The 27368-nt window shown below is 42.7% G+C and overlaps 1 protein-coding gene across 1 annotated transcript; it reads left to right on the top strand.

Annotated features, from left to right (window-relative positions):
• The first annotated feature begins 267 nt into the window (after nucleotides 1–267).
• Nucleotides 268–27368, top strand: igf1 (insulin-like growth factor 1). Its single transcript, XM_012873804.3, has 5 exons — nucleotides 268–613; nucleotides 2688–2847; nucleotides 21755–22011; nucleotides 22174–22206; nucleotides 23661–27368. Exons 1-5 carry the CDS (start codon nucleotides 566–568, stop codon nucleotides 23718–23720), a joined length of 558 nt encoding a protein of 185 aa, XP_012729258.1. The 5' UTR covers nucleotides 268–565; the 3' UTR covers nucleotides 23721–27368.

Genomic DNA, 27368 nt, shown 5'->3' with positions numbered 1-27368 from the left:
TTTTTGTTGAAGAACTTAATGCTGAATTCATGGCACCAAACTGCGCACAACCAATAAAAGTTAAACTATCCCCTTTGGTCGGTATTTAACTTCCCACTGCTGAGCTTTTTAGGGGATAAAAACAGAACCTGGTGTTCTCTGAGGTGCCGCTGCTCCTGCTGTCTAACCAAGTCTGAGAAAGATCAAGACTCCATCCCGTTCACTGAAAGAATAAAAAAAAAAAAAAAGAGGGGGGAGAAATGACGTTATTTGACCATGTGCCCAAAATCCTTAATGAATAACTTAGAACGAGGAGGAGGCAAACGCTGCCCCAGCTGTTTCCTGTTGAAAATGTCTGTGTAATGTAGATAAATGTGTGGGATTTTCTCTCTAAATCCGTCTCCTGTCCGCTAAATCTCACTTCTCCAAAACGAGCCTGCGCAATGGAACAAAGTGGGAATATTGAGATGTGACATTGCCCCGCATCTCGTCCTCGTTCTTGCCCCCGGCTTCTTTTTTTTAATGACTTCAAACAAGTTGCTCATTTTCGCCGGGCGTCTTTGTCTTTCTGCGGAGATCCGCGGTGATGTCTAGCGCTGCTTCCTCCCAGTGGCATTTATGTGATGTCCTCAAGGTAACTTGGCTGATTTTTACGTTGTCACCTTGCTCCCTGCTTGCGCCCAGCATCCTTCCGAGTTTAAACTGGATCAGTAGATTTAAAAGCTTTTCAAACGCTTGCAAAGCGTGGATTTAGCAACGATTTTATATATTTTTCATTCAGCTTGCATGCATTTTTTTTTGTTCATTTGTGTTTCTTGCTGAATAATTTCATAGGCATCAGCACCTTTTTTTTTTTTGCATGGATCATTTTGCATTATTTAGCATTTTTGAAAGCTTTGCCTGAATTTGCACGGATCCTCTGCCACTCCGTGCGTAATGCGCTGTTTTACACCAGAAGGCTTTAAAACTTTCACCTTAAATACTGCTGAGTGTGCGTTATCAAAGCTTAAATATTTCGCCGGAAAAACCCGGGGAAAGCTTAATCTGGGGGCGCTCCGGGGCGTTTAGGGTTGTGCAGTTCTGATGGGGATGAATTTATTCGTTTTTATTGTGCACATTTTGGCCCAGTCCCCTCTCTCCACTGACTTTGGCGGGATAACTCTTTTCCATCAAATATTTTGGATCGGAAAGATCCCCTGACGGCTCTTTTCTGCATCCTTTATTTCTGAATTTTGAAGCACTTTTCGTGCGTAATAACGCGCTGACAGCTTTGGCAAGGAGAGACTGTGGCCTGCTTGTTAATGATATATATGATGAATGAATGTTTCTGATTCATGTGGATTGTTGCTAACTCATTGCTATATGTTGGCTGAAGTATGGGTGATAAACGGGGGAACGTTTTAATTTGGGCACCCGCAGCCCTCCTGGAGCCCAGAGGCGCTACTAAGAGGGGGGCATGAGGGGTCACAATGCCCATCCCTAAAAATTTCTACAAACAAATCAATTTAAAGAATTTAATATTTCATAGAAAAGTTTCAATTTCAGCCATTTATAATGAAAAACTGAAACATTTGGTGCTAATGGCAACCTAAAACCAAAGATATAATATAAGACCTATAGTCATGGATTTTTATTACATAGATTTTATAATAATGGCATGGAACATTCAGTGGAAGGAAAAGCTGTGGTAGAAAAGAGTGTAGAAGCAAAAGGTGGTAGCTACAGCCTTAAGAGGTGTTTTCTTCTAATTCAATTTTAAATGAAATTCCTTACATAAATTAACTTTTTGGTTTATAGTGCACGTTTGCATAAATTATTACATGCACTGGTACTTTGATTTCAAAAGGAATGTCTAAAAACTACCTTCACCTGAAAAGAGGACTTTGAGCAACAGTCCAGTCCTTTATCTACCTTGGGTTGTTGTCTTAAGTCGTGGCTCAGCACAAAGCAGTGCAGCAGTTGCAGCCCACATCCTGGATACTCTGCGTGTAGATGCGTTGATTACAGCTGAACCCCACTCCTTGTGAATCTGCAGCAAACTCTTGGATAGGCTTTACCATCCTCTAGAGGCTGTGATCATGCCTGTCGCTCATGCACCTTTTTTTAATCCCAGTTTTTCCCTCCACTTAACTTTCCACCAGTATGCTTGGATACAGCACTCTGTGAACAGACATCTCCTTTAACAATGATGGCTCGCCCTCCTTGTTGAGACAGTGCTGCCTGCCATAAACCCGTAATGTCCAAAGCTCGTGATTGTGCTGAACATAACATAACATTTTCTGTTGAAAATCCTTTTTTTTAATCAACTGTGTTTAATTTCTAGAAAAATTAAAATTTGTGTGTCTTATAAGCTGGTAAATATAAACATATGAAACATATCGCTTAGTGATATATGAATGTATTAATATGTGCTTGTTTGCCAGCATTACACCTGAAATCCTGCTTTTGGATTTGTGCTGCTTGCACAAAATAGTTCCTATCTGGCCGCGCCCTTTGAAAATGTTCTATATGTGCTCCTGCCCCATCCGACTGAAAGTCTGGTTCTGCAACATTTTAAAGTTCGCAGTCAAACTTCGTGAACCGTTTTCTCTCCATATTAATGAAAAAACTGCACTCTTGCCCGGCAATGTGAGCTGAGCCGGTGACTAACTTTAACTCCTTCCCCATCAGTGAACACATTCAAGCTCTCCCTCTCTGCCTGTACGCAGGGTGCCATGTGCTGTATCTCCTGTAGCCACACCCTCTCACTACTGCTGTGCATCCTCACCCTGACTCCGACGGCAACAGGGGCAGGCCCAGAGACCCTGTGCGGGGCGGAGCTGGTCGACACGCTGCAGTTTGTCTGTGGAGAGAGGGGCTTTTATTTCAGTAAGTGCACCTTTTTATTTATTCATAAAGGTTGGCTGTGTGGGTCTCAGAGCTCTCCGCCTCCAGGAGGCTCATAAATAAAAAAGGCAGCCAGTTTGGCATCTGGTCTTGACTATCCCTGCATCAGAGTCTCTTCTTTACATCGCTCCTTTTGACTTTGGATGCAGCAGTCTATGTGTTTTGGCTCGAACAAAGAGAAAAATTAGGGTTGAATGTTTGCCGATTATGGTCAGTGGGGAATTTCACAGAAAAGGGGGCTTTAAGTGGAAACTGACAATCTGAATGAAAAAGGTGGAAACTGGATGCTGTAAAGTTTTTAATTTTTTCATCAGAGGAGAAGAAAAAAAACATCCAAAGACACCGAAAAACTCAGTTAACAGTAAAATAGGACAGTGAACGTGAAAGTAAAGTACCTTATTAGAGTATTTATACTCCTTAAACTTCCACAGTTTCTAACAGCCACAAACCCCGATGCATTTTAAGGGATTGTTTGTGATAAATCAGCACAAAATAATGCATAGTTGTGAATCAGAAGGTAAAGAATACAGTTTTAAACATTTGCTTTAAGCTGTATGGTTAGAGTTGTTGTCCTGCTGGGAGATTGGCAGCCTCTAATAGGAGGTTCTCCCTGTTTTTAACTACTTCCTAAACCCCCATCAGTAGATGCTGATAGGGGTTTAGGGAAAGGCATAGAGGGACTTCTCTGGATCAGGGAGGATGTGCTGCCCCTAGTGGAGGAGTTTAAGTACTAGGGGTCTTGTTAGCGAATGAGGGGAAGATGAAACGGGAGATCGATAGGCGGGTTGGTGCTGCGTCTGCAGTGAAGCGGGCGCTTGTACCGGTCTGTCGTGGTGAAGAGAGTCAAAAGGCGAAGCTCTCGATTTACCGGTCCATCTACGTTCCCACCCTCATTTGGGTCGTGACCGAAAGAACAAAGAAAACTTCCCCACAGCTTGGTGCTGCCACTGCTACAAAACAGTAGGTAACACCTCAACAATAAGAACATTTTTCTGGTCTGCCCGTTTGCAACAGCAGCGCATTTCATCCCAAGATGCCAGCTCAGACTTCCCGGACCAATCAAACACTGAATAGTTGTGATTTGGGCCCCACAGAAGCGTGAACCGACCCGGCATCTTCCCACCAATGCTGACCAGCTTCCCTGTCCTGGAGGGAGAAAAGCATTCCCACAGCATGATGCTGCTCCCACCATGCTTCAGGATGGAGACAGTGTGTTTTGGGTGACATGCAGTGTTACTTTTACTGCCGCGCAGCATTTTGCATTCAGAAAGTGAACGGTGCGACTAACAGATTCACCTGCCTGAGTCATGGCTCATGGACGGCCATGTCTTGGTAGGTTTGCACATGTGCCATGCTCAATCTTCATGCTCTAAGTTTTATAAACTAACTTTGAGGCTGTTTGTCCGCTAATGTTCTCTAACAAACATCTAAGAGGCCTTGATAGTTCAGCTGAATCTATACTGAGTCATATACTGAGTTTATTTTTGAGAGATCAGAGTAATACAGATACAAACTATCACTTTATTACACTTATGCACTCATTCCTGACATTGAAATCATGTGGTTGTGACATCGCAATGAGAAACAGGGTACGAGTTATCAGCACTTTTGCCTCGTATCAGTAGAATTACGATGTGCTGCTCAGTACAAGCATGGTTTCCTGTCAGAAATAAGACGTTTTCTGTGCATTAGCTGCAGGTAAAAGCAGCAGAACTGAAGTTTATATACATCATTCCCATTCCTTTGGCAGACCTCCAGCAATAAGGTTGAGTTGCATTTAACGTACTGAGCAAGAATCATATCTCCAACAAAACCCTGTTCTGTTCAGGAACTGATTGTCCCTGTGACTCATGTGCAGTTTTGACCTAACAATCCATTATAAATGGCTTGGTTCAGTCCCAAACTTATGAAAGATTTTCCACATGTGGTAGAATTATGTCAGCTGCCAGTTTCAGGCAGAAAGGGAGAAAAAGATATAACATTTCTCAGGGAGATCAGCATCTATAGCACATTTTCAGTTCTTCTCTCTTCCAGTTATTGATTGCTTTCACCTTAGGCTGAACCGGGAATGGTTTGAAAACACACGAGAACCTGTTGACTGATGGAAAACTGGGAGCCAAGAGGGGGGCCGGTTTTTGAGTCGCAGCCCACAACCAAGCAGAGGCAATGCAGCAGTGGTGGCTAGCTACCGTATTCTGAAGGGAAGCGAGAGCTTCTCATAACCTGAAATACAGATGAGCACATTTAATCGCAATAACAAATTAGGAAGTGCTTCTGCAGAAACTCATTGACTGTAATAAAATGCTTTTTCCCTACCATATTAATCTCCCAACGTCGCTTCTATGTCTGACTTATCAGCTAAAAAGGGGTTGCATAGTTCTCTTTTTTACTTTTTTTTTGGGAAGTTTTCGGCATGTTAGCAGATTATAAGACGTCCAGCAGCAGCGTATTGTTTTGGACAGATGAGGCTGCAGGGAGCTGAGAGGCTGAGTGTCTGTTATTTCAGCGCTGCTGCCCAGAAAACTGCCACAGTTTGGGTCAATTAAAATTTATTTTGAAGCAAATGATTATCTTTGAATACTGTATTAAAACAGCAGTTATTTTCACAATCGTATTCTCAACAAATAGCAAACTGTTATGTTTCTGACCTCTCTGCCTTCTGTCATACCTCTCCTGCTCCGTCCTCATCAAGGATTATTCACCGCACCTCTGAGCCTGCTGCTCTGCTGCAATCAACTCATTCCACAAACCTTTTTCACGCTCCTTATTCGCTCACCTCAGACAGCGGGACAGTGCCAGATTATTGAAAGCTTTTGAACGTAGATGTCACATGTTTCTTCATACCTGATTACCTTATTTTGACTACGATAACGTCTTTTCTTGCCTTGCTTGGCTCTTGTTGGACATCTACCACAGCTTCTGCTTTCTGGACCGTTATACAACAAGGAGTCTTGCCTTGCCCCTGGTTTTTTGTCTACCCTGTTTGGACTTCCATGCATGACCAAAGCCTGTCTCCCGGACTTTGACCAAGCCTCAGCTGTCTTGCCCATCACCTCTGCAGTAAGTAAGCCAGCTCTCTTTGCTCCTGCAGAGGTTTCCTGCCTGCAACAGGCTTCTGTTTTTTTTAAAGGGGCCTAGTCACATAATATGGCCATAAAAAAAAAAAAAAAAAACTTTAAATAAAACAATATGCACCAAGTGTTCGTCCTGATAGTGGTTACTTAGCCCTTTTTGAGCCCGATCAGCAAACATAAACATTGTTGTACCACCTGCTGACTGGCAATCTATCAGAAGATGGCGACAATTGACGCAGTTACTGTAAGAACCAGTAGACCATCCTCCGATGCCTCGCAGTAAAGTGGCACTCGACAAATATCAACCCGATCTTCATGGTCAGGTTTCGTTACATCTTTCTTTTTGCACCTCTGCTGAGCCCCCCGGCTTCATTGGTTCTTCTTGTTTTCTCATTCTACACATGCTCAATATCGTACTTCCAGTCACGTTGTCTTGTTATGGTAAATGTACACAAATGCACTTTGTTTACTATCAAAGACAGCTAGAACAAAGTGTAAAACACAGAAATAAAGCCAACAGGGCACAACAATTTAATCGGAAAACCTTTGTGTGCAACCAGAATGAGATACTGGTGTAGAGATTTGTAAAGTCATAGCATGATAACTAGGCCCCCTTAAGACGCAACACTGTCTACGGCTTTAAATTCAGCTTTCCTGCCTGTCTGATTCTCAACATAAACAGGTTTTACACAACCCCACCAGTTTTAAAGATGTGGGAAGTTTTAAGCAGCTTCTTTTCTAACTTCTTGTAGTTGCAAGCTGTGCTATAGTGCTAACGTGCGAGAAAAAAGGACTAACTAGTGGACATACGGTTTCTACCCTACTTTTTTTTATAGTCCTCAACATATTTTGATAGTCTCAAATTAACGGCTAGTTGTGCAGCAATGCTAAAGCTAGCTAGCATGTAAAGTGGAGCTGTGTAGAACGTCATGCTCTCACTTATTTGTCATAATTTAACTGCAGGCTTGATAGTAGTGGGTGTAGTCTGGCATTTTTGCAGTTTGTACACTGTTGTAGCACTTTATGAAACTATTTACTCACCAATGTGTTGGACAATTAAACAACAGCAGTTTACAGAGCAGTGCAAGTCCAAGCAGATAGCAAGCAAATACTGGTTGTGGTTGAATAGATGTTCTACTAACATCGTCTGTCTTCATGATATTGATGGTGAAGCAAAAAAAAAAAAAAAGCAAGCCTTAGATAGAAAACCTTTTGACCAATCTGTATGATTTGATTCGATTTCACTTTTAAAATGCCTTGAGATTACATGTGTTGTGAATTGGCGCTATATAAATAAGATTGAAATGAATTAAATTGGGGGAAAAAACAATTCATTAATTGCATTAATTCATACCTGCCTTGTGGACACTGTTAGAAAATGTGACTCCAGTGAATATTGTCTACTGGCAAAAAGTTGCTCAGATTACTTTAGGTTTGGTAGATTCAACTGTCCTAAATCGGGTTTAGAACAATAGTCAATGGAAATAGACTGCAATAAAAGGTCTTCAGAAAACACAACACAAATTTATATGTGAAAATCTGAGCATTTTCATGATTATTGCGGAACTACAAAGAGGATTACATTAGAGACCGGTATACAATGTTTAAGTACAAGGGTGTGCAAGATAAATACAAGTAAAACTGAAATGCAACAATATGACTTGGCCGTTTACTAATGTCCAATTGCAACTTTTTCTCAAAGCCCATTTATACTCTATGCAAGTAAAGAGGTCTACCAATTCTAAAGTTGTGAAGACTCACAGCTCTCATGATTTCAGCGCGTCTATGAAGTTGGGATGGTTATTAGCCAATGTACCTATAAGTAGGCAGTTCTGAGTTAGCTTGTGAATTCAGAAGAAACTTTCAAATAGCAAGCATGTCAACGGAGAAGAAAATCTGGAGAATGTCTATTTTCGGAGCGAGATTTAAAAAGTGGCAGAGCGGGTCTGTGCATCCATAAAGTACATCGCAGCATGTGAATGGAGAAATTACTAAATTACTCTTAGACGTTGAATGAAATTTACAGATTATGTCAAGTCAAACACTAATGGTTAGTCTTGCTCTTACTTAACTCAACATACCAGTTTTACACCAATTCCTAACCGTGTTGTTACTAATAGTGTTAATGCGTTGCGTAATGCAACTTGTACAGACTGTTCCGACATCAGCTGTCTCGTTGTAAGGTCACCGTGCACATTGCTGATGCTCATTGTTTACCAGGACTTAGCCTTCCTTTGCCTAAACACACATTTTTTGGAGACTGACCAAGCAACTGCAAAGTTGCAGGTCTGATTATTGTTGGATGCTCACCGGTTTTCTATCCATTCCTACTTTTGTTCTTTGTTTTCTGAAGACATTGGTTCCTTCTTACTCGTCTTCAGTTCAGTCTTTGTCTTACTTTGACTGAGCTGTGCAGTATTTGGAAACATTGGTGCAGTAGAAAAGTAACTGAAAGAGCAAAAAGCAGCATCTGATAGTCATGACTTTAAGAAACAAGGGGAAAACATTCAAAGACCTGAGAGATGCAATATCTGTCATCTTTGAAAGGATCATCTACTGTATCCTTGGTTTTTAGCCACTAGCCCTGTGGAGATCACCATGTTGATGCAAACATCTCATTTCCTGTCAAACTGTATTGTCTTTGGGATTTTCATAGAAGATTCAACCTTGATCCACTTTTTTTTTATTTAACGTACAAGAAGTGGTTTCTTCAAAGTTCAAAGAAGAATCTCAAAATTCTTTCAGAGGATCTGTTGAACTACTAACAAAGATCACTGGAAACTATCTGGGTGCTTGGAAGCAGATTCTAGTCTTTTTCAATGGAAATGTTTAATAAAACAGAGAACCCTAGAAATATGCAGCCCCAGTTCTGTAGACATACAGTATCTACACTTCAGAGTTTGATCAAAGATTCAAATATTCTTTATTGGCATCGCGTGTTACCATGATGAAATTACTTTCAGGATACTCCAGCTTAAAGTACGTACAACAAACAACATGCAATAAACAATGTGTGCAGAATTTTTTCACATTAGATAGTGCAAAGATAAAGAAGATATAAAAGGTTAAAAAAAAAGAAACGTTCTTACCAGTGTCCTCTTTTGTCTTCAGAACTGTGGGAATTGACCAGGTAGTTTCAGAAAGGTGTCATAATCATTTGTCTGAGATTTAGATTAATATCAACATAACAGTATTCCTTTGCATCAGTTTGTCAGCTTCACATCCATGATGAAATTCTCCTGTTTACTACATCCCAAATTTGGGAATTGTTGCCTCAGTTTCCTGCTCTTGTCTGAGATGCTCCCGGCTTAGCTACTGCTGTTTTAGGTTCAAGGTGTTACATGCTGTGGGTTTGCAGACGACATTCCTCATACTTTGATTGTAACAAGTAGTTCTATGATCAGTTGTTGCTTTACTGTCATCTTGTACAGATATTTTTGCATTCCGGTTCATATTCGGCACACCCAAGAGATCCTGCATAATCGACCATGGTTACAGGCACTTAAATCCCCTTTTCTTCCCCATTCTGGTGCTTGGTTTGATCTTCAGTAGGTCATCTTCACCACGCCTAGATAGCGAATGCATTAATTTGCTGCCATGTGATTGGATGCTTTATTGTTTGCGTTGACAAGCAATTGAACTGTTGCACCTAATAAAGAGTTTGGTGAGTATACTTAACTTAATAACCAATATATGAATCATTTTGCACGATATTGTTTCTCAGTGAGACCCGACCTCTTCGTTGTGAGGGGAATGTATTTTGTCTTTCCTGCTGCAGTGGGAGGAGGGTTTCATGCACGCTCAGAGCTTCTTTTTTTTTTTTTTTTCAATGACAAAGATGAGGTTTGAGCAGCAGGGTGCTGTTTCTTGGAAAATATGCAGCTCGCTGTCTTCCTCAGTTTCGCTCTAGTTTATTTTCTCCTCTACGTTCGGCTATGTGAGACATCCGGAGAGGCCGTCAGGATCCCGTCTGCTTGACGAAGCATTGCTCCTTTCCCTGAACTCTTCTGGACGTGTTGAACTTGGCAGCCCTCAGATTGATAATGGGATCAGGAACAGGGGTTGCAACAATAACGGGCTTTCTGTCCTTGAAGCCCCCCCCCCTCCTCAAACTGTATCTTTTCCCACCTTAAGCAAGCAGCCAATAAAGTAGCACGCTTTCATCTAGAGATGCTATGCTAGTCAATTTTTTTCTCACATTAGTTTGACCTAGAAATACTGACTCAACGCTTTATCACACTGGACTGTGCAGTCATTTCATTTGGATGTTAATGTTTTTTCAATCAAATGTTTTAGAAGGCTTTAATTTAAAAAAAAAAAATTTGGTTTACGTGTAAGCTCCAAGTAGCTCTGTAGCCCGCAGTAACTTTTAGGTCATGCTAAAATATTCAGGCACCCTAAATTTAGCATTGGACGTCTTCAAAATAAATTATGCATATAGCTCCTTGTGAGTCACTGGATGAGATAACCGGACATTTTTGGGCTGGAAACGTATTGTCTTCTCAGGTATTTTTAGTTGCAGCATCGGGAGGGAAAAATTACTTTAAGCAGCCATTTATGAGCGTTCCTGGTCAGTATTCAACCCTGTCAATTTCTCTTGAGCTCCAGAGAAGTAGAATGCGTAAACAGTACGTCACAGTCACGCACGCGCCCATGCTCGCACTCAAACACGCACAGTGAGGCCTAGTCCCTTGGCAGCAGGGGATTATGTGGATTACTGGATGATAAGGACACCACCCCCCACCCCGTTCCTCCATCTCTATACAGTGAGCTCAAACACAATGAGAAATCGTCTGAAGAAAAGGCTTCCTGTGTCCTCTTCAGCGCTAATAAATAAGCCCCACCCTCAAAAGAGACCTAAACCAAAAAGTATGCAAACCCCTCCAGGAATTATGGCTCCACTGAACAGAGGGGCCGCGTCGTGCAAAGGGCAATCTATGCTCTGCACTTACACCTGTACGTCAGGTGGATCTGGTACTCAGTAAAAAATGGCTTTTAAAATAAATTAATATGGATGGCATTAACAATCAACCTGTAATTGAATCACATTTTTACTTGAATTATTATTATTATTTTTTTGTAAGACCAATACTCCCTAACAAGACGTTGAACCATGAGGTAAGTGGTGGCCCAGTTTAGAGAGCAGGTCGTTTGCATGCCGGAAAGGCTGCAAGGTTTTTGGTTCAAATCCCACAGACTTCCACTCCCAGTCCCTGAGCAAGACTTTTAGCACCAGATTGTTCCGTAACAAATAGGTTAAATCCAGAGGACAAATTTCCTTGGAATATAATACTGCAATGACAAAGATTTCCTTTTTTTTTTTGTCTTCTTTTCTAGAAATGTTGGACTAAAAATGTCAAACCCATATAATTCAACAGTATGTTTAAAAATATCTAATAATCTCAGTTTGGTTTATTTCCACATTCTGTTAAAATACATTTTTAAATCATAGCTATGTGACATCTTGACTTTGTAAAAAAAAAAAAACACATTTAAAGGTAAATAAGCCTTTCAGATACTACTAGATACTATCTAACCTTGTTTCAAGTAGTGCCCTGTTGTTTTGCTTCACTTGTCACACCTGATACTTATTAGTTAATTGCGCCCGCTTCAGCATGCCAGTCATTATCTTCCCTCAGTATAAATGCTTTCTGCTTGCTTTTGTGTCCCTTTTGTTGCCAATTTTTGGCTTTTCTGTGGTTGTGACATTATTGTGGATAAAACAAACATCCATCACCCTTTTTAAGTTGGGAAGTGAAGTAGGAAGTTTTACTGAAGATGCATTTAAATGCAATTAGTGTCATTGCAGATATGAAACAATAGTTTTACTTGATGTGCTATGGAGCCATTAATTGCAGGAGATCAGCCTCTGGCTCAGCTGAGGTGTTAAGGAAGCAAGGGTTGCTTCAGCAGCACACTCATCTGCATTATTGGTTTTGCTCATCTTCCTCTTGACAGTCCTCTATGGATTCTCTGTAAAGTTGATTGCAACCCTGTTTGCTCACCTTGTGAATTTCCCCCAAGCTTGTCAATGAGCTGTACTTCAAAACCTTCTCAAAGCTGGGGTGTCCCTAATGAAGGTGCACCTATTTTTTTGTACAATGCTTTTTCCTTCCACTCAACTTTACATGAATATGTGCAGACACAACACCTTCTGTGGCTGACCATCGTTTTTTAGGGTTACAATATCTGTCTGGTGGACAGCAGTGAAGTCAGCACTCTTCCCTATATTTGTGTCAACCACAACATAACATTTTTGTTGGTGTTATGTAGTTTTTTTTCTGAGAATCTAAATGTAGGTTTTAAGCTTTAAAGCCATAGTGATATTCTAATGTATTGAAACTCACCTGTCTGTCTGCATATAGATCTTTTCAAGTGAAAAATGCTCAGTCTTATATTTTGTTTTAAGCGTCAGCAATTGCAGGATCTTGGTTTTTAATCCCCAATCAAACCCCCCCGAAGTCCCTTATCCCCCTAACTACCTCGCATCAGATTTCTTGGTTTTAGCACAGAAGTTTTGAATTCACCCAAATCCTTTTTTGGGAGGCACTGATGGTAAACTGTCAGATTTCAGTTCATTTTGTGCTGATTTCATAATCCCTGCTCAGTTATTAGAAACGGCGGCCACCTCACGGGTTAGAGCCGTGCGTTAGCTCCAAGAGTCTATTTTTATGAACCATATAAAGTTGTAAAACTCAGCTTTCTGTGCCAGTCATTGAACCCTACAAGCTGACCCTGTCACACACCAAAAAAAAAACAAATGTCTGCGTAAAAATACTAGTGCTCTGGAACGTAATGAGACGATAAACCAAGCTGTAATTTAGCTTAGAGAGGAATAAAACCAATGTGAGTAACTCTCGTTTGTCACAGAACGGTACTGGAAAGCAAGTCTCTATTGTTTATGAGGGATTAGTGCAATTACCAATAGTGTAAAAACCTTTATATCCAGACCTTTTAGAGCTGGATACTTCCTGCATGTTCTTTCCCTCGACTATATGAAGATACAACCTGTTGATTTCTCTTTCCTTTCTGGCTGTTTGTGCAGCAGGGTGGAAAACTATTTTTGGGATAAAAACCAGGTGTTGCAAAGCCTTTTACTTTTCTTCTTCTTTTTAAGGAGAAGGTTGACAAATCAGGCCAGACAAACAGACACAGATATCTACTTTTAGCTTGTATAGTCAGGCCTTTTTCTGTCTTTCTTCATGTCTTTACATCAGCCAGTGATATAACAGCCAAGGTTGTTTGCTCGGGTAACTGGAACAAAAGCATAACATACTTAACAGGATTTTGATCCCGTCAGTCAAATTAGGGCTTTCATTTTGAAGTTATGTATCTAGATAAGTTGGGTTCCTTGCTTTATAAATAATTCAGCTGCACTGAGTATGTTTTATCATCATTCATTTGCAAAACCTCCTCTCCTCTATCTCATTCACGCCTCCATTATCTTCCACTGCGCTTTTTTCCCCCCCCTCAATCAGAGGAGAAAGATGCTTCTGTTTCTGAATGAAAGCTGCCCTCTGTCCAAGCAACGTTGTCAGAACCAGGCGAACACGGAGCAGGAGTTAATGCACTTTGTCAGCGCTGGCAGGCTTCAGAGCCAAGAGCCATTAACTCTGAGAGAGAGAGAGGCATTTCCTCCTTGTAAATGCCATATTAAATTATTATTATTTCATTTGGTCACAGGGAAAAGCCCATCTCTTCCCAGTCTTTTCCTTGTTACCAAAGGAGCTACGTAGTCTAAATGGAGGGTCTGAGTTTTTCCAATGAAGAGCATCGTCTTTGAGTAAGAAGAGCGAATGAAAGCTGGCATCACTGCAGGCTTGTGCAGGAGATGTTTATTTTTAATTTTTTTTACCTTTAAATAGCTTTATGAATTTTAACTTAAACCATTTTCATTGCCTTTTTCGCCCACGTATGCATTTGAAAGGCTCTACAGGGTGCTTTTTCCAAATTAATATGTCAATGAACAGAGAGGCCTCGATGTTTCTGCAGGTGGATCAGACTCGGAGGGCTCAAGAAAAAAATTAACCGGGACAAAAATGGCTGAATAGAATATTCTCCAGTATGCTACTGCCAATTTCGGTCCACGGTGTGTAATGTTCAACACTGTAAATTTTACTTGTAGGAATTTAATATTATTAGGTTGGTTCATACATCAGGAAAATTTAATGTGTGACCTGGCTATTATCGCTGCTTTACTACAAGCATAAGGTTTGGAAACCTGCCAGTGCAATAAAGGAGAAAGAACACAATCTGATTTATAGAAGCTGGGCTGAATTTCTGTTAACTATTAATTTTATGTCCAACATAAATGGAGGGTTAAAAAAAATTGTAAGTAGCTCGCTATGAAGACAAGCTAATGGCAATTTTTGTTGCCAATATTTAAAGAGATAAAACTGAGTGACTTTTCGATCAAGAAGAAATTCAGGGAATCTCTCCAGATGAAATGTACTGAGCATCAATAGAAGCGTAAAATGCACCAAAGGTTAGCAGGTTTTGAATAGCTTTCATGCACTTGTTGACACTGGAACACTAAATATTCAAGAAAGCCATAAAATTACTGAATGTATTTTAGAAAAAACTGAGCTCAGACATCCTTTTTGTCTGTCGAAAAGAGAAACTCCCCAGTTGTAAGCTTTGCTAGCATAGCTGCTACCTAACTTGGTATGCAGCTAAGCTAATGGCAATGTATCAAAACTCATGAAGGTTTGAGCTTTAAAGATGGTTTGTTTTTGCTAGCTCTGGACATTATACAGGACAGAGTGTAATCTTCATTTGTGCAAAAAAGGAATAGAATATGTATTAAATGAATGCAGTTCTTTTTCTAACTTCGCTCGGTGTTTCACTATGGGAATCGCCTTGGCGTGACCAACTACGGAAGCTCCAATGACATCACGTCTGTCTGTGACAGACAGGTTGAGCCGTGACCGTGGCTCCACCCACCAACTATATCACGGCCAACCTACCCGCCTCAACTCATTCTCGCTTTCTTCCCGTGTGAAGACTACAGCTAAGCTCCCTCAGCGCGCTCAGGCTAGCTTGGACCTGTTTAACGGTTCTAAGGCGTTCCGTAAAGGAAAACGTCGCTGAACGCAGGACCAGGACTGACCTGTGCCGTGCTGGGTAAGCGCTTCGAAAGAAGCACTTTTCAAAACACAAACGTTTGGAGCTGTGACCGCGTAAAGGCGAACTGTTCCGGTATCTACTCTGTTTTAATTAACAGAATGGATAGAGTTTGTGTCGACCGAGTTATCACGTAAAGGTGGGCTTGGCTTTTTAGCTAGCGGTGTATCGCTAGCATAAGAGTCCGGTTAACGTGTTGTGGCGAACGGACGTAATATCATTTAGAGCTAACGTGTAACGACGAGCTCCGTGTTTGAATATTGTCATGGCTGCGGCTCCTACCCCTGCCAAAGGTTCGGAACCGACAGTTAAAGAGGTTGTATCCCGCCCGTGCCCAGCGTCATGCGGGGCATCTATCTCGGGGCGGGACCCTCATCCGATGTGCATAGCATGCATGGGCGCTAAACACGCTCAGGCATCGCTGGCCGACCCTCAGGGGTGCCAGCATTGCGCGTCGATGCCGGAAAAAATCCTGGAGAGGCGGCTGAGGGTGGCTGTCGCTAACAGCCAGGACCCGTGCCTCTCCTCACCTTCAGCCGTTGCGGCGGCGGGTGAAAACCATCAGCCGCGAGCTTCTAAAAGCTGGGCGGACATGATGGAGGAGGAGTACCCGTCCATGCCTCCCCTGTTTGAGGGCCTCACGGACAGCGGGAAACTCGACGAAACGGAGGGTGACGCTAACTCCGACCTCCTCGAACTAGAGGACATGGAGGAGGAGGAGGATGACTCGACCTTCCCGGGTCAGCACTCCAGGCCACCGAGCGGGGCAGAAGTCACCTCCCCGGGGGACAGTGACCTGTACGATGTGTGCAGGCGGGCGGCTTTAAAGCTGAACATCCCCTGGCCGGCAGCTCAGGATGCAGGAGGAGCAGAACGGGACCTGTATGATGGTAAAAGGCTTCCACCTGCTGTACCATCAGCAAAGCAGCTTTTACCAGCCGTTCCTGCTTGCATCAGAGAAATGAGCCGTTTCTGGTCCAGCCCTTTTAAGAGCAAGCTTCCCACCAAGGGCTTCTCTAAGCTGGAGATACAGGGTATGGGTGAACTGGGGCTGGCCGAACCCCCAGCAGTGGAGCCTTCAGTGGCTTACCACCTCCACCCTAATCGCAGATCGGTTTCAGCATCTTCTAACATCTCGCTCCCAGGTAAAATGGATCGCCTCACGGCTTCCATTTACCAGAGGATGTATAAGTATGCTGGTCAGTCAGTGTGCTCGCTTAACGCGGTTACACTGCTGTCTGCATACCAAGGCGAAATCCTGGAGGAGATGGGGCGTCAACTGGACTCGGGGACACCTAACCCCAGTCTGTGGGATGAGATTTGTGTTGTGAACGATCTCATTTTACGCTCCTCTAGAGGTGCAGTCCAAGGTTGCGGCCGTGTCATGGGTCTGGCTGTCTCAGGGGAAAGAGGCCTATGGTTAAACCTATCAGGCCTGAGTGATTCCCAGAAGGCTGAGATCATGGACGCAACTTATGACCCGACAAAAGGTCTATTTGGCCCCTCCTTGGAGAAAATGAGGGAGACAAGTACCCTCAGAAAACAGGAGGGAGAGGCTTTTAACCTTTGTTTGCCTCGCAAGCCCAGCCAAACTCCCCCACAGGGCCCCAGACCTGGTTTTGCTGCTGCTGCTGCAGCGAGAGGGCGGCAAAGTGTAGCCAGGACTTCAAGGAGACCATCTACACAACCTGCCCAGCAGAGCAAACTGGAGAACCCAAGACCATGGGGGAAGCACTCTTTTGCAGCGGCTGCTGCAAAAAATCGTCCATCCCACCCCGGGGACAGCAAGAAGAAGCGGGCCACCTAACCCCTCTGTTGACAACCTCCCCTCTGAAGAGAAGGTTTCCAGGCACTGCCCAGGGTTCAGATGCTCCTGTAGTTCCCAGTTCACCAGGAGTCATGTTAAGTTCTCCTTCTCATGTTCAGGGAGAAGACATTTTGGGGCAGATGACACAGTGTCACCAAGCACTTCAGCAGTGTCATCCAACATTCCACAGCGTTTTATCAGTGTCACCAAGCACTCAGCTGTGCCCCGTTGCACGATGTTTTGTTCCGGGGGAATCAGAGAAAATAAACAAAGCTTTTCTGCAGCCAGGCATGTCGCCGAGGGCAGAAAGCCCCCCACAAAAAAAGAGAAAATTTCAAATAACTCTCTGCCACTCTCCTCTGCGCCCTGCAGAGGGAGCTTGCGCTCTTCACAAGAGAGCCGAGCTCAGCAGTGCAGAGGGGATTACGTCACTCAGCAGCGACGCCGTCCCTCTCTCTGCTCGGGCAGATCAGTGGCGCGCATGCGCAGTCTCTCCATGGGTTTTGAATACAATTTCCAAGGGGTACAGACTACAGTTTGCCGTGAGACCTCCGCGGTTCAACGGAGTGCTCTCTTCGGTTGCCACCGGGGATTCGGCTCACGTCCTGAAGGACGAAATCGCCTCCCTGTTAGACAAAAAAGCGATAAGATTAGTACCGGACGAGGAGGTTCGTCAGGGCTTCTACTCGCGCTATTTTCTCATTCCAAAGAAAGACGGCGTATCACTACGCCCCATACTGGACCTGCGTGTGTTAAACAGACATTTACGCAGGTATACATTCAGGATGCTAACGCACAAAGCACTGTGCCGCTCCATCCGTCCAGAGGATTGGTTTGTAACCATCGACCTGGCGGACGCATATTTTCACATTTCCATTTACCCCCCACACCGAAAGTTTCTCAGGTTTGCTTATCAAGGCACAGCCTACGAGTTTCAAACCATCCCGTTCGGGCTGTCATTAGCCCCGAGGGTGTTCAGCAAGTGTGTGGAGGCGGCGTTGTCCCCGCTGAGGACGCGCGGGATCAGAATATTTTCGTACATAGACGATTATCTCATTTGCTCTCGATCAAGCGAGCAGGCAGTGAGCGACTCTCGGGTGGTGATGAACCACCTCATCAACCTCGGGTTCAGAATAAACCGAGTGAAAAGCCGCCCGATTCCCGTGCAATGCACGGAGTATTTGGGTCTCAGAATAAACTCCCTCTCTTATCGTGTCACACTTTCAGAGGGGAGGATCCTGTCATTCACTCAGTGCGTGACACGTTTTCAGTTGGGAAACGTCGTTTCGTTCAGACTGTGCCTGCGGCTCCTCGGTCTTATGGCGTCCGTGATTTCGGTTGTCCATCTGGGGCTTCTGATGATGAGGGACTTTCAACGGTGGGTCGCGTCTCTGCGACTCTGTCCCCGCCGTCATCTGTGCCGCAGGGTGAAAGTAACACAGGCGTGTGTGGCGGCTCTTCAGCCGTGGAGAGACCCGGCGGCTCTCGCGTCGGGCGTGCCGCTGGGGACGGTAGCGTCCAGGGTTACCATGACAACCGATGCGTCCATGACCGGTTGGGGTGCAACTATGATGGGCCGAACGGTGAATGGCGTATGGTCGCCGAAAATGGCACGGCTTCACATCAACATGCTGGAACTGCACGCAGTGTTCCTCGCGTTGAAACATTTCATGCCCTACGTGATGGGTCGCCACGTCTTGGTAAAGACCGACAACTCCACTGTGGTGGCTTATATCAACCGTCAGGGCGGGACCAGGTCCCTGCAGTTACACAGACTGGCCAGGGACATAATTATGTGGAGCAGCACCAGAGTTCTGTCGGTCCGTGCGACGCACGTACCGGGGATTTTGAACAGAGGGGCCGATCTTTTATCCAGAGGGAACCCTCTGTATGGAGAATGGAAGCTGCATCCTCAAGTGGTGGAGCAGATCTGGCAGAGATACGGACGGGCTGCCGTAGATCTCTTCGCCTCATGGGAAAACGCTCATTGCCCGCTGTTTTTCTCCCTGTCAGACCCAGACGCTCCACTGGGCATGGACGCGCTGGCTCACCCATGGCCAGACGTGTTGCTTTATGCTTTCCCTCCTCTCAGCCTGATATCCTCAACTCTAGTCAGAGTGAGGGAACAGGGCCTGTCTTTGATTCTGGTGGCCCCATGGTGGCCATCGAAGCCCTGGGTGGCAGAGATAATCCAAGTTCTGTCAGCCGAACCATGGCCCCTCCCCATTCGCAGGGACCTGCTGTCTCAGGCGCGAGGGGAGATTTATCATCCACACCCAGATCACCTAACTCTCTGGGCTTGGCCCGTGAAAGGTGGAATTTAAATGCAACAGGCCTCCCCCCGGAGGTCATCGACACCATACAGAATGCTAGGGCTTCTTCTACTCGCTCTCTTTACAGTAGTAAATGGCGGGTTTTTGAGGAATGGTGTGAGAAAAAACAGGCCATTCCTTTTCAGTGTTCAGTGGTGGATGTGCTCTGCTTTCTGCAGAGCTTGTTGGAAAAGGGCAAGGCTTTTTCAACAATTAAGGTTTATTTAGCTGCAATTTCTGCTTGTCACGTGGGGTTTGGTAATAAACCTGTGGGGCAGCACCCCTTAGTGTGTCGTTTCATGAGAGGGGCACGACGTAAGTTGCCAGTTTCTAAGCCTTTGGTGCCATTATGGGATCTCACTCTTGTCCTGGATGCCCTTTGTCATCATCCCTTTGAACCTTTGGAGGGTGTTGGCTTAAAGTTCCTTTCATTGAAAACTGCTCTGCTCTTAGCGTTGGCCACGGCTAAGAGGGTGAGTGAGTTGCATGCACTTTCAGTCAGTCCGGCCTGTTTACAGTGGGCACCCGGGCTCTCTAAGGTGTGCTTGAGACCCAACCCTGCATTTGTGCCAAAGGTGTTGGAGTCGTCATACAGGTGTTTGATGGTGGAACTGCTGCCATTCCATCCACCCCCATTCTCTTCAGCAGAAGAGCAGAAGCTTCATTGCTTATGTCCAGTGAGAGCTTTAAGAGCTTATGTGGACAGGACAGCCTGTGTTAGAAGAGCTGACCATCTGTTTGTGTCGTGGGCTACCGCTCATAAGGGCAAACCTGTTTCCCGCCAAAGGTTAGCACACTGGATTGTGGATGCTATATCTCTGGCATATAGATGCGCAGGATCAGAGCCACCTAAAGGAGTGAGGGCCCATTCTACCAGGAGCATGGCCACCTCTTGGGCTTTGTTCCGTGGTGTGTCGGTTCAGGACATCTGTGCTGCGGCCAGTTGGGCTACACCGCACACGTTTGTAAGGTTTTACAGGCTGGATGTGGCCCAGCCATCGCTAGCGCACTCAGTGCTTGGAGTAGGGACGTCAGAGTCCACCTGAGGCCTGGAATGTGATTCCTATCATGTTTGGCTTCGGGGTCAGCATGCAATCCGGGAGTGGGCCATATCTCCCATAGTGAAACACCGAGCGAAGTTAGAAAAAGAACGTCGGGTTACTTAACGTAATCCCTGGTTCTTTGATAACAGAGTGAGGTGTTTCACCAACACGTCCCTTCTTGCATGGTCACGGAAAGAAACCTGCCTAGAATGAGTTGAGGCGGGTAGGTTGGCCGTGATATAGTTGGTGGGTGGAGCCACGGTCACGGCTCAACCTGTCTGTCACAGACAGACGTGATGTCATTGGAGCTTCCGTAGTTGGTCACGCCAAGGCGATTCCCATAGTGAAACACCTCACTCTGTTATCAAAGAACCAGGGATTACGTTAAGTAACCCGACGATACTCCAACTGTAATTTGTGCTACCTATCTTTAAACAGGTACAAGCTAACTTTTTGCTAAGGAAACAAGTTAAGTGACATACAGTACAAACACCAAAACCTTCAAATGACATTTATTTAAGAAGATAACCAAACTAAGACCTATTTGCTTTACGAAAAATATATTCCCAATTTATATTTTGTAAGTTCTAACTACCTTACCATGAAGCTAAACTAAGAGAAAACGGGCTAACCTTTTGGTTTTAGGGAAATTTTCCTGATGAAATGTGCCCAAGCATCCAAACATTTAAATCACTGACACATTCATTTCAGAAGAAACAAAAAATAAAGCAATATTTAGATGCTTCCTAATTGTTGATTTAGTTAGCTATACAGCCAAGCTAATGGCATTTTTGTTAACCATATTGAAAGACTGTATTGAATTGCCGTTTGGCTAGCAGATGGGTCCACTCCATTAACAAAATAAGGGCATGTCTTACCAATCCCTTATTCATGCTGAATAATTATGACAATATGCGTAATGTAAAGGGATGGTACCTAATCTAAACGGAGTGAGACTGTATTAGTTACAGTATTTGACAGCAAAGAATTTTGACTGCATTGTACCTGATCCCTTAATCCCCAGAAATTACCTTCAAGAAACTCAAAACTTTGTTTTTTCGCGTCGGTATGTTGTGTTTCCATTGAAGTCTGATATATGTGGTAGATTGGTAAAATAATTCAAATGATACAATGAGACAAAGTAGTGAAGCTAGACCAATAAAGGCAATATTCATAGTTTCTTATAGTGCTTACCTTCTAAAGTAAATGCAAAACCACTCTAAATTTAATTTGTTGCTAGTGGAATATTTTTATTAACTTTGATGATATGCATTACCTCACTCATTTGCATCTGCTGCAAAAGACAACAGGAAAGTAGCTCTGGTTGAGGCCACAGAACAATATTTTACTGCAACAAAATCTTAACCTTTAAATCTTTCACAGTGGTTAAATTAAAAAACATTTCTAAAGTCACTCCAGTTTTCTAAAGTCACTCCAGTTTTAAATTGATGTCATGGCTAACTTTAAAAAGCACCACTGAGTACGAGTTTCTTCTAGCTCCATGTTTATGTCCTTTTATTCTTCAAACAGATAAACCAACAGGCTATGGGCCCAGTGCAAGGCGGTCACACGGCATTGTTGACGAGTGCTGCTTCCAGAGTTGTGAGCTGCGGCGCCTGGAGATGTACTGCGCACCCGCCAAAACTGGCAAGTCATCCCGCTCTGTTCGTGCACAGCGCCACACAGATGTGCTGAGAACGCCCAAGGTCAGCAACCCGGGACATAAAGCGGACAAGGGCACAGAGCGCAGGACAGCGCAGCAGCCAGACAAGACAAAAAACAAGAAGGTGAGCACAGTCTCCACATTTACACTCTGCACTGGTGGTTCAGATCAATGAACCCAAACAGTAAACAATCCAATGTCTTGCTGAATGTAAAATGGCCGCTGCTACCCCGAGAGGCTTGGTGCAAAGAAATCCAACTAAAATGTCTTTATTTTCGTCCCACAGAGAACATCTGGACATAGTCATTCATCCTTCAAGGTATGGATCGATTAAATCACATCTAAAGCTGTCTCCATGTCATTGTCTAGAGTCGTTGCACCCAAATCCATGTATTTGTGATTTGATTTCGAAAGGGCAAAGCAATGAAGTCACTAGAATAATTGTTTTGTTGATAGCCCAGTTTTTACAAACCATCAATCAGACAGCCTCAATTTAGTTTACAGCAAAGTTCATGGACGTCTCAATGCCTGCAAGGTGTCCTGGTCCTGTGGCTCCAAAACGAGCCAACATCATGACCCCATCATCCCCCACCGTGTCAACTCTCCGCCACAGTTGGTGCGAGGTGTTGTGTTTGGGTTTCTAAAAACGGCAGGCAGTGAATTATGGCCAAATCTCTGTTCCGGTCTCCAGACGTCTTGCATTCAGAGGATTCCTTTCTGACGGCCTTTACAAAGAATTGTCCTCGTGCAGCCGTTATGTAACTGTGCTGTCATGAACTTTAACATTTAACAAGCTTACTTGGGCCGTTAGAATTTGAGATGGATCTCAGAGGTTGTTGTTTTGTTTCTTGGTGTCTCTGAGCATTACATGGTTTGGCATTTGGATTGATCAATTGATCTCAAGTTGTGGCCTGCGATAGACTGGCGATATCGATAATTATTGAAAATATTTAAAACCATATTTTATGTGCAGCTCTGCCTGGACATTTTATGATATTGCTAAATGATTTAATTTTAATAAAGAACAAAACACAGAATTCCAATTAAATCTTTATTTAAACAACTTTTTTAACCATAACAGAGATGTTTTAAAGAAAAATAACTTAAGAGCCCTGAGTTATGTTATTAAATAATGACAAAGAATAAACTAAAGTGACCAAAATAAATATAACAAATAAATAAATAGAATAGCCTATTTAGGTGAGAATAGTACACCACCAGCTTATGGTAATTAAAAGATTGTAGGACTAGGCTACCATGTAGCCTAGCATTTCTATGTTGTTAGAACTATGTGGAAAACTGCCCACAACTGTATATATATATATATATATATAAATTATATATGTAAACTATATACATATATATGCGAGGCGAGGCATATATATATATGTATAGAGGCATATATATATATACATATATATATGCGAGGCGAGGCGGCCGCGGCGATCTCCAAGATAGCGCTGCGGGAAACCCTGATGTTCATACTTTCACTGTGTTAGTCATTGTTTGTACTGCCGTTTTTTAGACTTTTCATTGCGTTCGCCTGTCTGCTAAGCTCAAAACAACCGCGCCTGGCTTGACAGAGAAACCAGAACAGCTGAGCATCTTTACGACAGTGCACTTTTACTTTCGCCCTCTGGGGGGAGCCTCCCTGGAAAATCAACCCCGGTTGCATAGTATACCTTTAACAGCTTCTAAACTCCTAGGGCGTCGTAACCGTAGACCCAACTTTCACCGGTAGTTACCTCTAACTTGTTTCTTTTTGTGTTGCAGGAGGTCCATCCGAAAAACTCAAGTCGAGGAAGCTCCGGGGGCAAAACTTTCAGAATGTAGGGAAGCAGCGAATGGACAACAGCTTATGAAGAGAGAAGGGCGTGGCCTTACCTGGTACCCCCTTTGGAACGGTTCACTGTCAAACAAAACAAAGGATGCTAAAAAAAATGGCCTAAAAGTTAAAAAAAAAATAGATAAGTTGTGTTTAAATGTTGGATGAGGGTACTTGTGATCAACTGAAACACTGCATCATTCCATATTGGGAGGAATGTGTTGTTAACTCAATGTAAAGGAATAGTTTTAGCTGTTAAGACACAATAAGAGTTAGCTATACTTCCATGTTTAAGCTGCAACAACTCCCTTTCTTGGCTCAAGAAAAGGTGGGAGCATCAGCTACCTTTTCACATCCTTTTTCACTCTGTCACAGCCCAAATTCAGCAGCTGATATCCTTCGTCAAATTCAGTTTTATCTTTAGAGTTTGTTTTTTAAGCACTATGCATTACTGTGGATATGTTGTTTATCTTGAAGAGCAAGACCATGTGGTTTATTGTCGGTCTTTCAAACATCGCTGTTGTTAATTTCACCCTTAGGCCAAGTTAAATCCCTGTTAAGTGGAGTGGCTTGAGGGTTTGAGAGCAATCCCAATCCTCTCCAAACCCCACTAAGTGTTGAGGACACGGTCCGCAATCCACTTCTATAACAAAGGCTGAGGCATAATTTGTTGGCTTGGTCAAAAAGAAGGAAAGAAAGAAAAACCGACTTCAGGTTTTCCAATTTTCCAAAGCGGAGAACAAACCTGAGATTTTTTTTTTTACCTCTCAGCTCGTCGTTGTCAGAAATAGGTCAGTCAGCAGATTCAAAGTTCATCTGGCACAAATAAGTAGATTTATCAAATAGTGAGAACCAGCCAATATGTTCCTCTTCTGTGTACTTTTCACAGGTCACAACTCTTTCCAGATCTGATTGCGAAAAAGGTCCAGCTACCTGGAAATAAACATTTCAGAAACATTTAGTAGAAATCATGCATTTTCAGTCATAGGTTTGTTTTTTTCCAAAAGATTGTTCTTAAATGAGCCAATACCAATGACTAAAGCAAGAGAGTAAAAATGTTGGAACAGTGGCTGTCTGTGGTGCCTTGCAAAATTAACCTTACCACTTTTTACATTTTGTCACTCTAAAACCAGAGACTTTAAAACTTTTTATTGGGATTTTATGTTATAGACCTCCACAAAATAACTCATAATTGTGAGTTAGAAGAAAGGGATGCATGGTTTTCTGAATTTTTACAAATAATAAGTGCATTGTGATCAGCTTTTCACTGCAATGACAGTTTTAATTTGAACATATTGCCCCATTCTACTGCAAAACAGCTCAACCTCAAATTGCATGGAGATTTTCAAGTTCTGGCACTTTATTTTATTGAATTTAGGTCTGGACTTTGACAGGGTCATTCTAATCCATGACTAAGACATTGCCATGCAGCTCCTGCTGTATTGATTGACCCGTATTTAGCTACGTCCATCTTCCCTACAATGCTGACTGGTTCCCTGACCCTGCAAAAAAAAAAAAAGAAAAAGAAAAGAAAAGAATCCGCACAGGATGAGGCTACCACTACTTCTGTCTGTAGTGATGGTGTATTCAAGAAGATGAGCAGCATTTTCTTCTACATCAAGGGGAAAAGGTTAAAATTTGGTCTCTTCTGACTTAATCAGCTTCTTCCGCATTTGCGTAAATATCTGTGCAGTGCACGACTAGCATTGACCGTGCCAACAGATTCTTCCAGTTTGGTAGCGGATGTCTGCAGCTCCTCCCAAGGCATTTCCAGGCCTGTTTGTTTTGGTGGACAGATTTTATTCAGAGGTACCAAATTATTGCTTTTGCAATTCTATTACTTAAAATCCCAGTAAAGTACCGTAAAATTTTTCGGTTGTAACATGATGAAATATTGACATTTTAAAAGAGGTATCAATTCTTTTGCAAGGCACAGTGAAGTTTGATTATCATAACCTGACTTTTATTATTTAAGGGAGGCAAAAATGTTTTTGCTAAAACTACTATTGGCTTTGAGTCTATAATTTGATCCAATGACAAGAGTACAACCAAACAACACAGCATCAGTTTCAAAGTCCACTGGAAAGGCTTGCAGAATAAACTGATAAATATTGCCAACTAACGTCTGACGAGGAAATGCGGTATTGCAACAGCACACAACTACACTTACAAAGCAGCCACAGTAAATATATAAATGATCCAAATATGACTAAGGGTCAAGATCACCTTCACAACTTTCACAAACAACCCAGTTCTGAGAAGCCATTGCATGATAGCTGACAGGAAACTGACAGCCTCTCTGAAAATGCCCCAAAGATGGCTCACATCTGGCTCTGCCTCCTCTCTCTGTGTATAATCAAGCTATACTCCCATTATGTTAACCTATGCATTACTATCACTCATTGTACATGATTGTTTCATATAACAAAACTGTATTAAAAATCCTATCCACTGTATAATGGTGCTATTTTATAGTTTGTTACTTGCGAAGAGATGGCTAAGACAGACGGATGGCAGGGCTTACATTGGAGGTCTTCCCTTTTGCACAGCCTTGTGGCCACCATGTTAATAGTGATTTTATTTGTAAGCAGTTTCAATAGTGGAAAGCAAGTAAATGTATCTGTGTGAAATCTGTGAATGCATGGTGAATAAAACAAAAAAAGGAAAGTGAGTATACAATGTTGTGGCTCCAAGAAGGCAAAATGCTATTTTTTCTACTATTCTTAAATTATTTTCTCAATATAGATCCCTAATGCCAAATGTCTTGGAAAGAAATACTGTAAACTGTGATTCTTCCAGTTGTGTTAAGATTGTTAAAAGTCATGGTGTGCTTTTGTCTGTCCAGTGTGTGTGTGTAGGTGTGTGTGTGTGCGCGCATACGCCTCCCTGGAAGCCAAAGTATCAAATATTAGGGGAAATCAAACTGGGATTATGCAACTTTTAATTAACTCCTACTGGCGACAGAAAGTCATTTAACTGTGTTCATTACCCATTTAACATTTTATCTTTAATATTTCATAATAACCAATTTTAAATGTTTTGCATTACGTTTAAGTTTGCAAAGTATTTTAGGCAAACTTGCCTAAAAACTATAAACACTGTATGTCTCGCGGCCATGTTGGTTTTTATCATTAATTGCCGGTTGAAAAACCTCTGGGAAACTCCAAGTTGTAATTGCAACTTTGGGAGGCTTCCAGTAAAAATTTCTATTTAAAAAAAAAAAGAAAATTCTGACAAGACTTCAAATAAATTTTACAACTTCACCACTAATTTAAAATTAGATGACATAACAAAAATCTTTGTCTTCTTGAAAAAGTGTTGTTTCATAAAAGGAGAATCATAGGTCAAGTCGTTTTTGACACCTGCCTAATTTGAGAATAAATTTACTTATGCTGCATTCTGCTTGCCTCTGCAGTTGGAGCTTGGATGTTAAAACAATATAACACCCAGTTTGATCACGATCTTGTTGCAAGTCAATTGCCAATTTTGTTAGCACTGGCTACTATTGGTTACACAACATCAAAATGCATATTTTCTCCATTTTATTAACAAAATGAACATCATCACAAATAGAGGCTGTAAAGTGGTGTGTGTGTGTCAGAAGTTTAATTTCATCCAAACTGGTATAAGTGCAAATAAATTATTTGAACCTGAAA

Source organism: Fundulus heteroclitus, chromosome 17, assembly GCF_011125445.2.
Source record: "Fundulus heteroclitus isolate FHET01 chromosome 17, MU-UCD_Fhet_4.1, whole genome shotgun sequence".
Lineage (NCBI taxonomy): Eukaryota > Metazoa > Chordata > Actinopteri > Cyprinodontiformes > Fundulidae > Fundulus > Fundulus heteroclitus.
The sequence above is the reverse complement of the archived record's forward strand: the minus strand, read 5'-3'. Positions and strand labels throughout refer to the sequence as shown.

Excerpts from the sequence above, each read along its gene's own strand:
- igf1 (XM_012873804.3), top strand. The coding sequence starts at position 566 with ATGTCTAGCGCTGCTTCCTCCCAGTGGCATTTATGTGATGTCCTCAAG. Across the intron at positions 2,848-21,754 it reads AGAGAGGGGCTTTTATTTCA|ATAAACCAACAGGCTATGGG; the intron begins GTAAGTGCACCT and ends TTCTTCAAACAG. Across the intron at positions 22,012-22,173 it reads ACAAGACAAAAAACAAGAAG|AGAACATCTGGACATAGTCA; the intron begins GTGAGCACAGTC and ends TTCGTCCCACAG.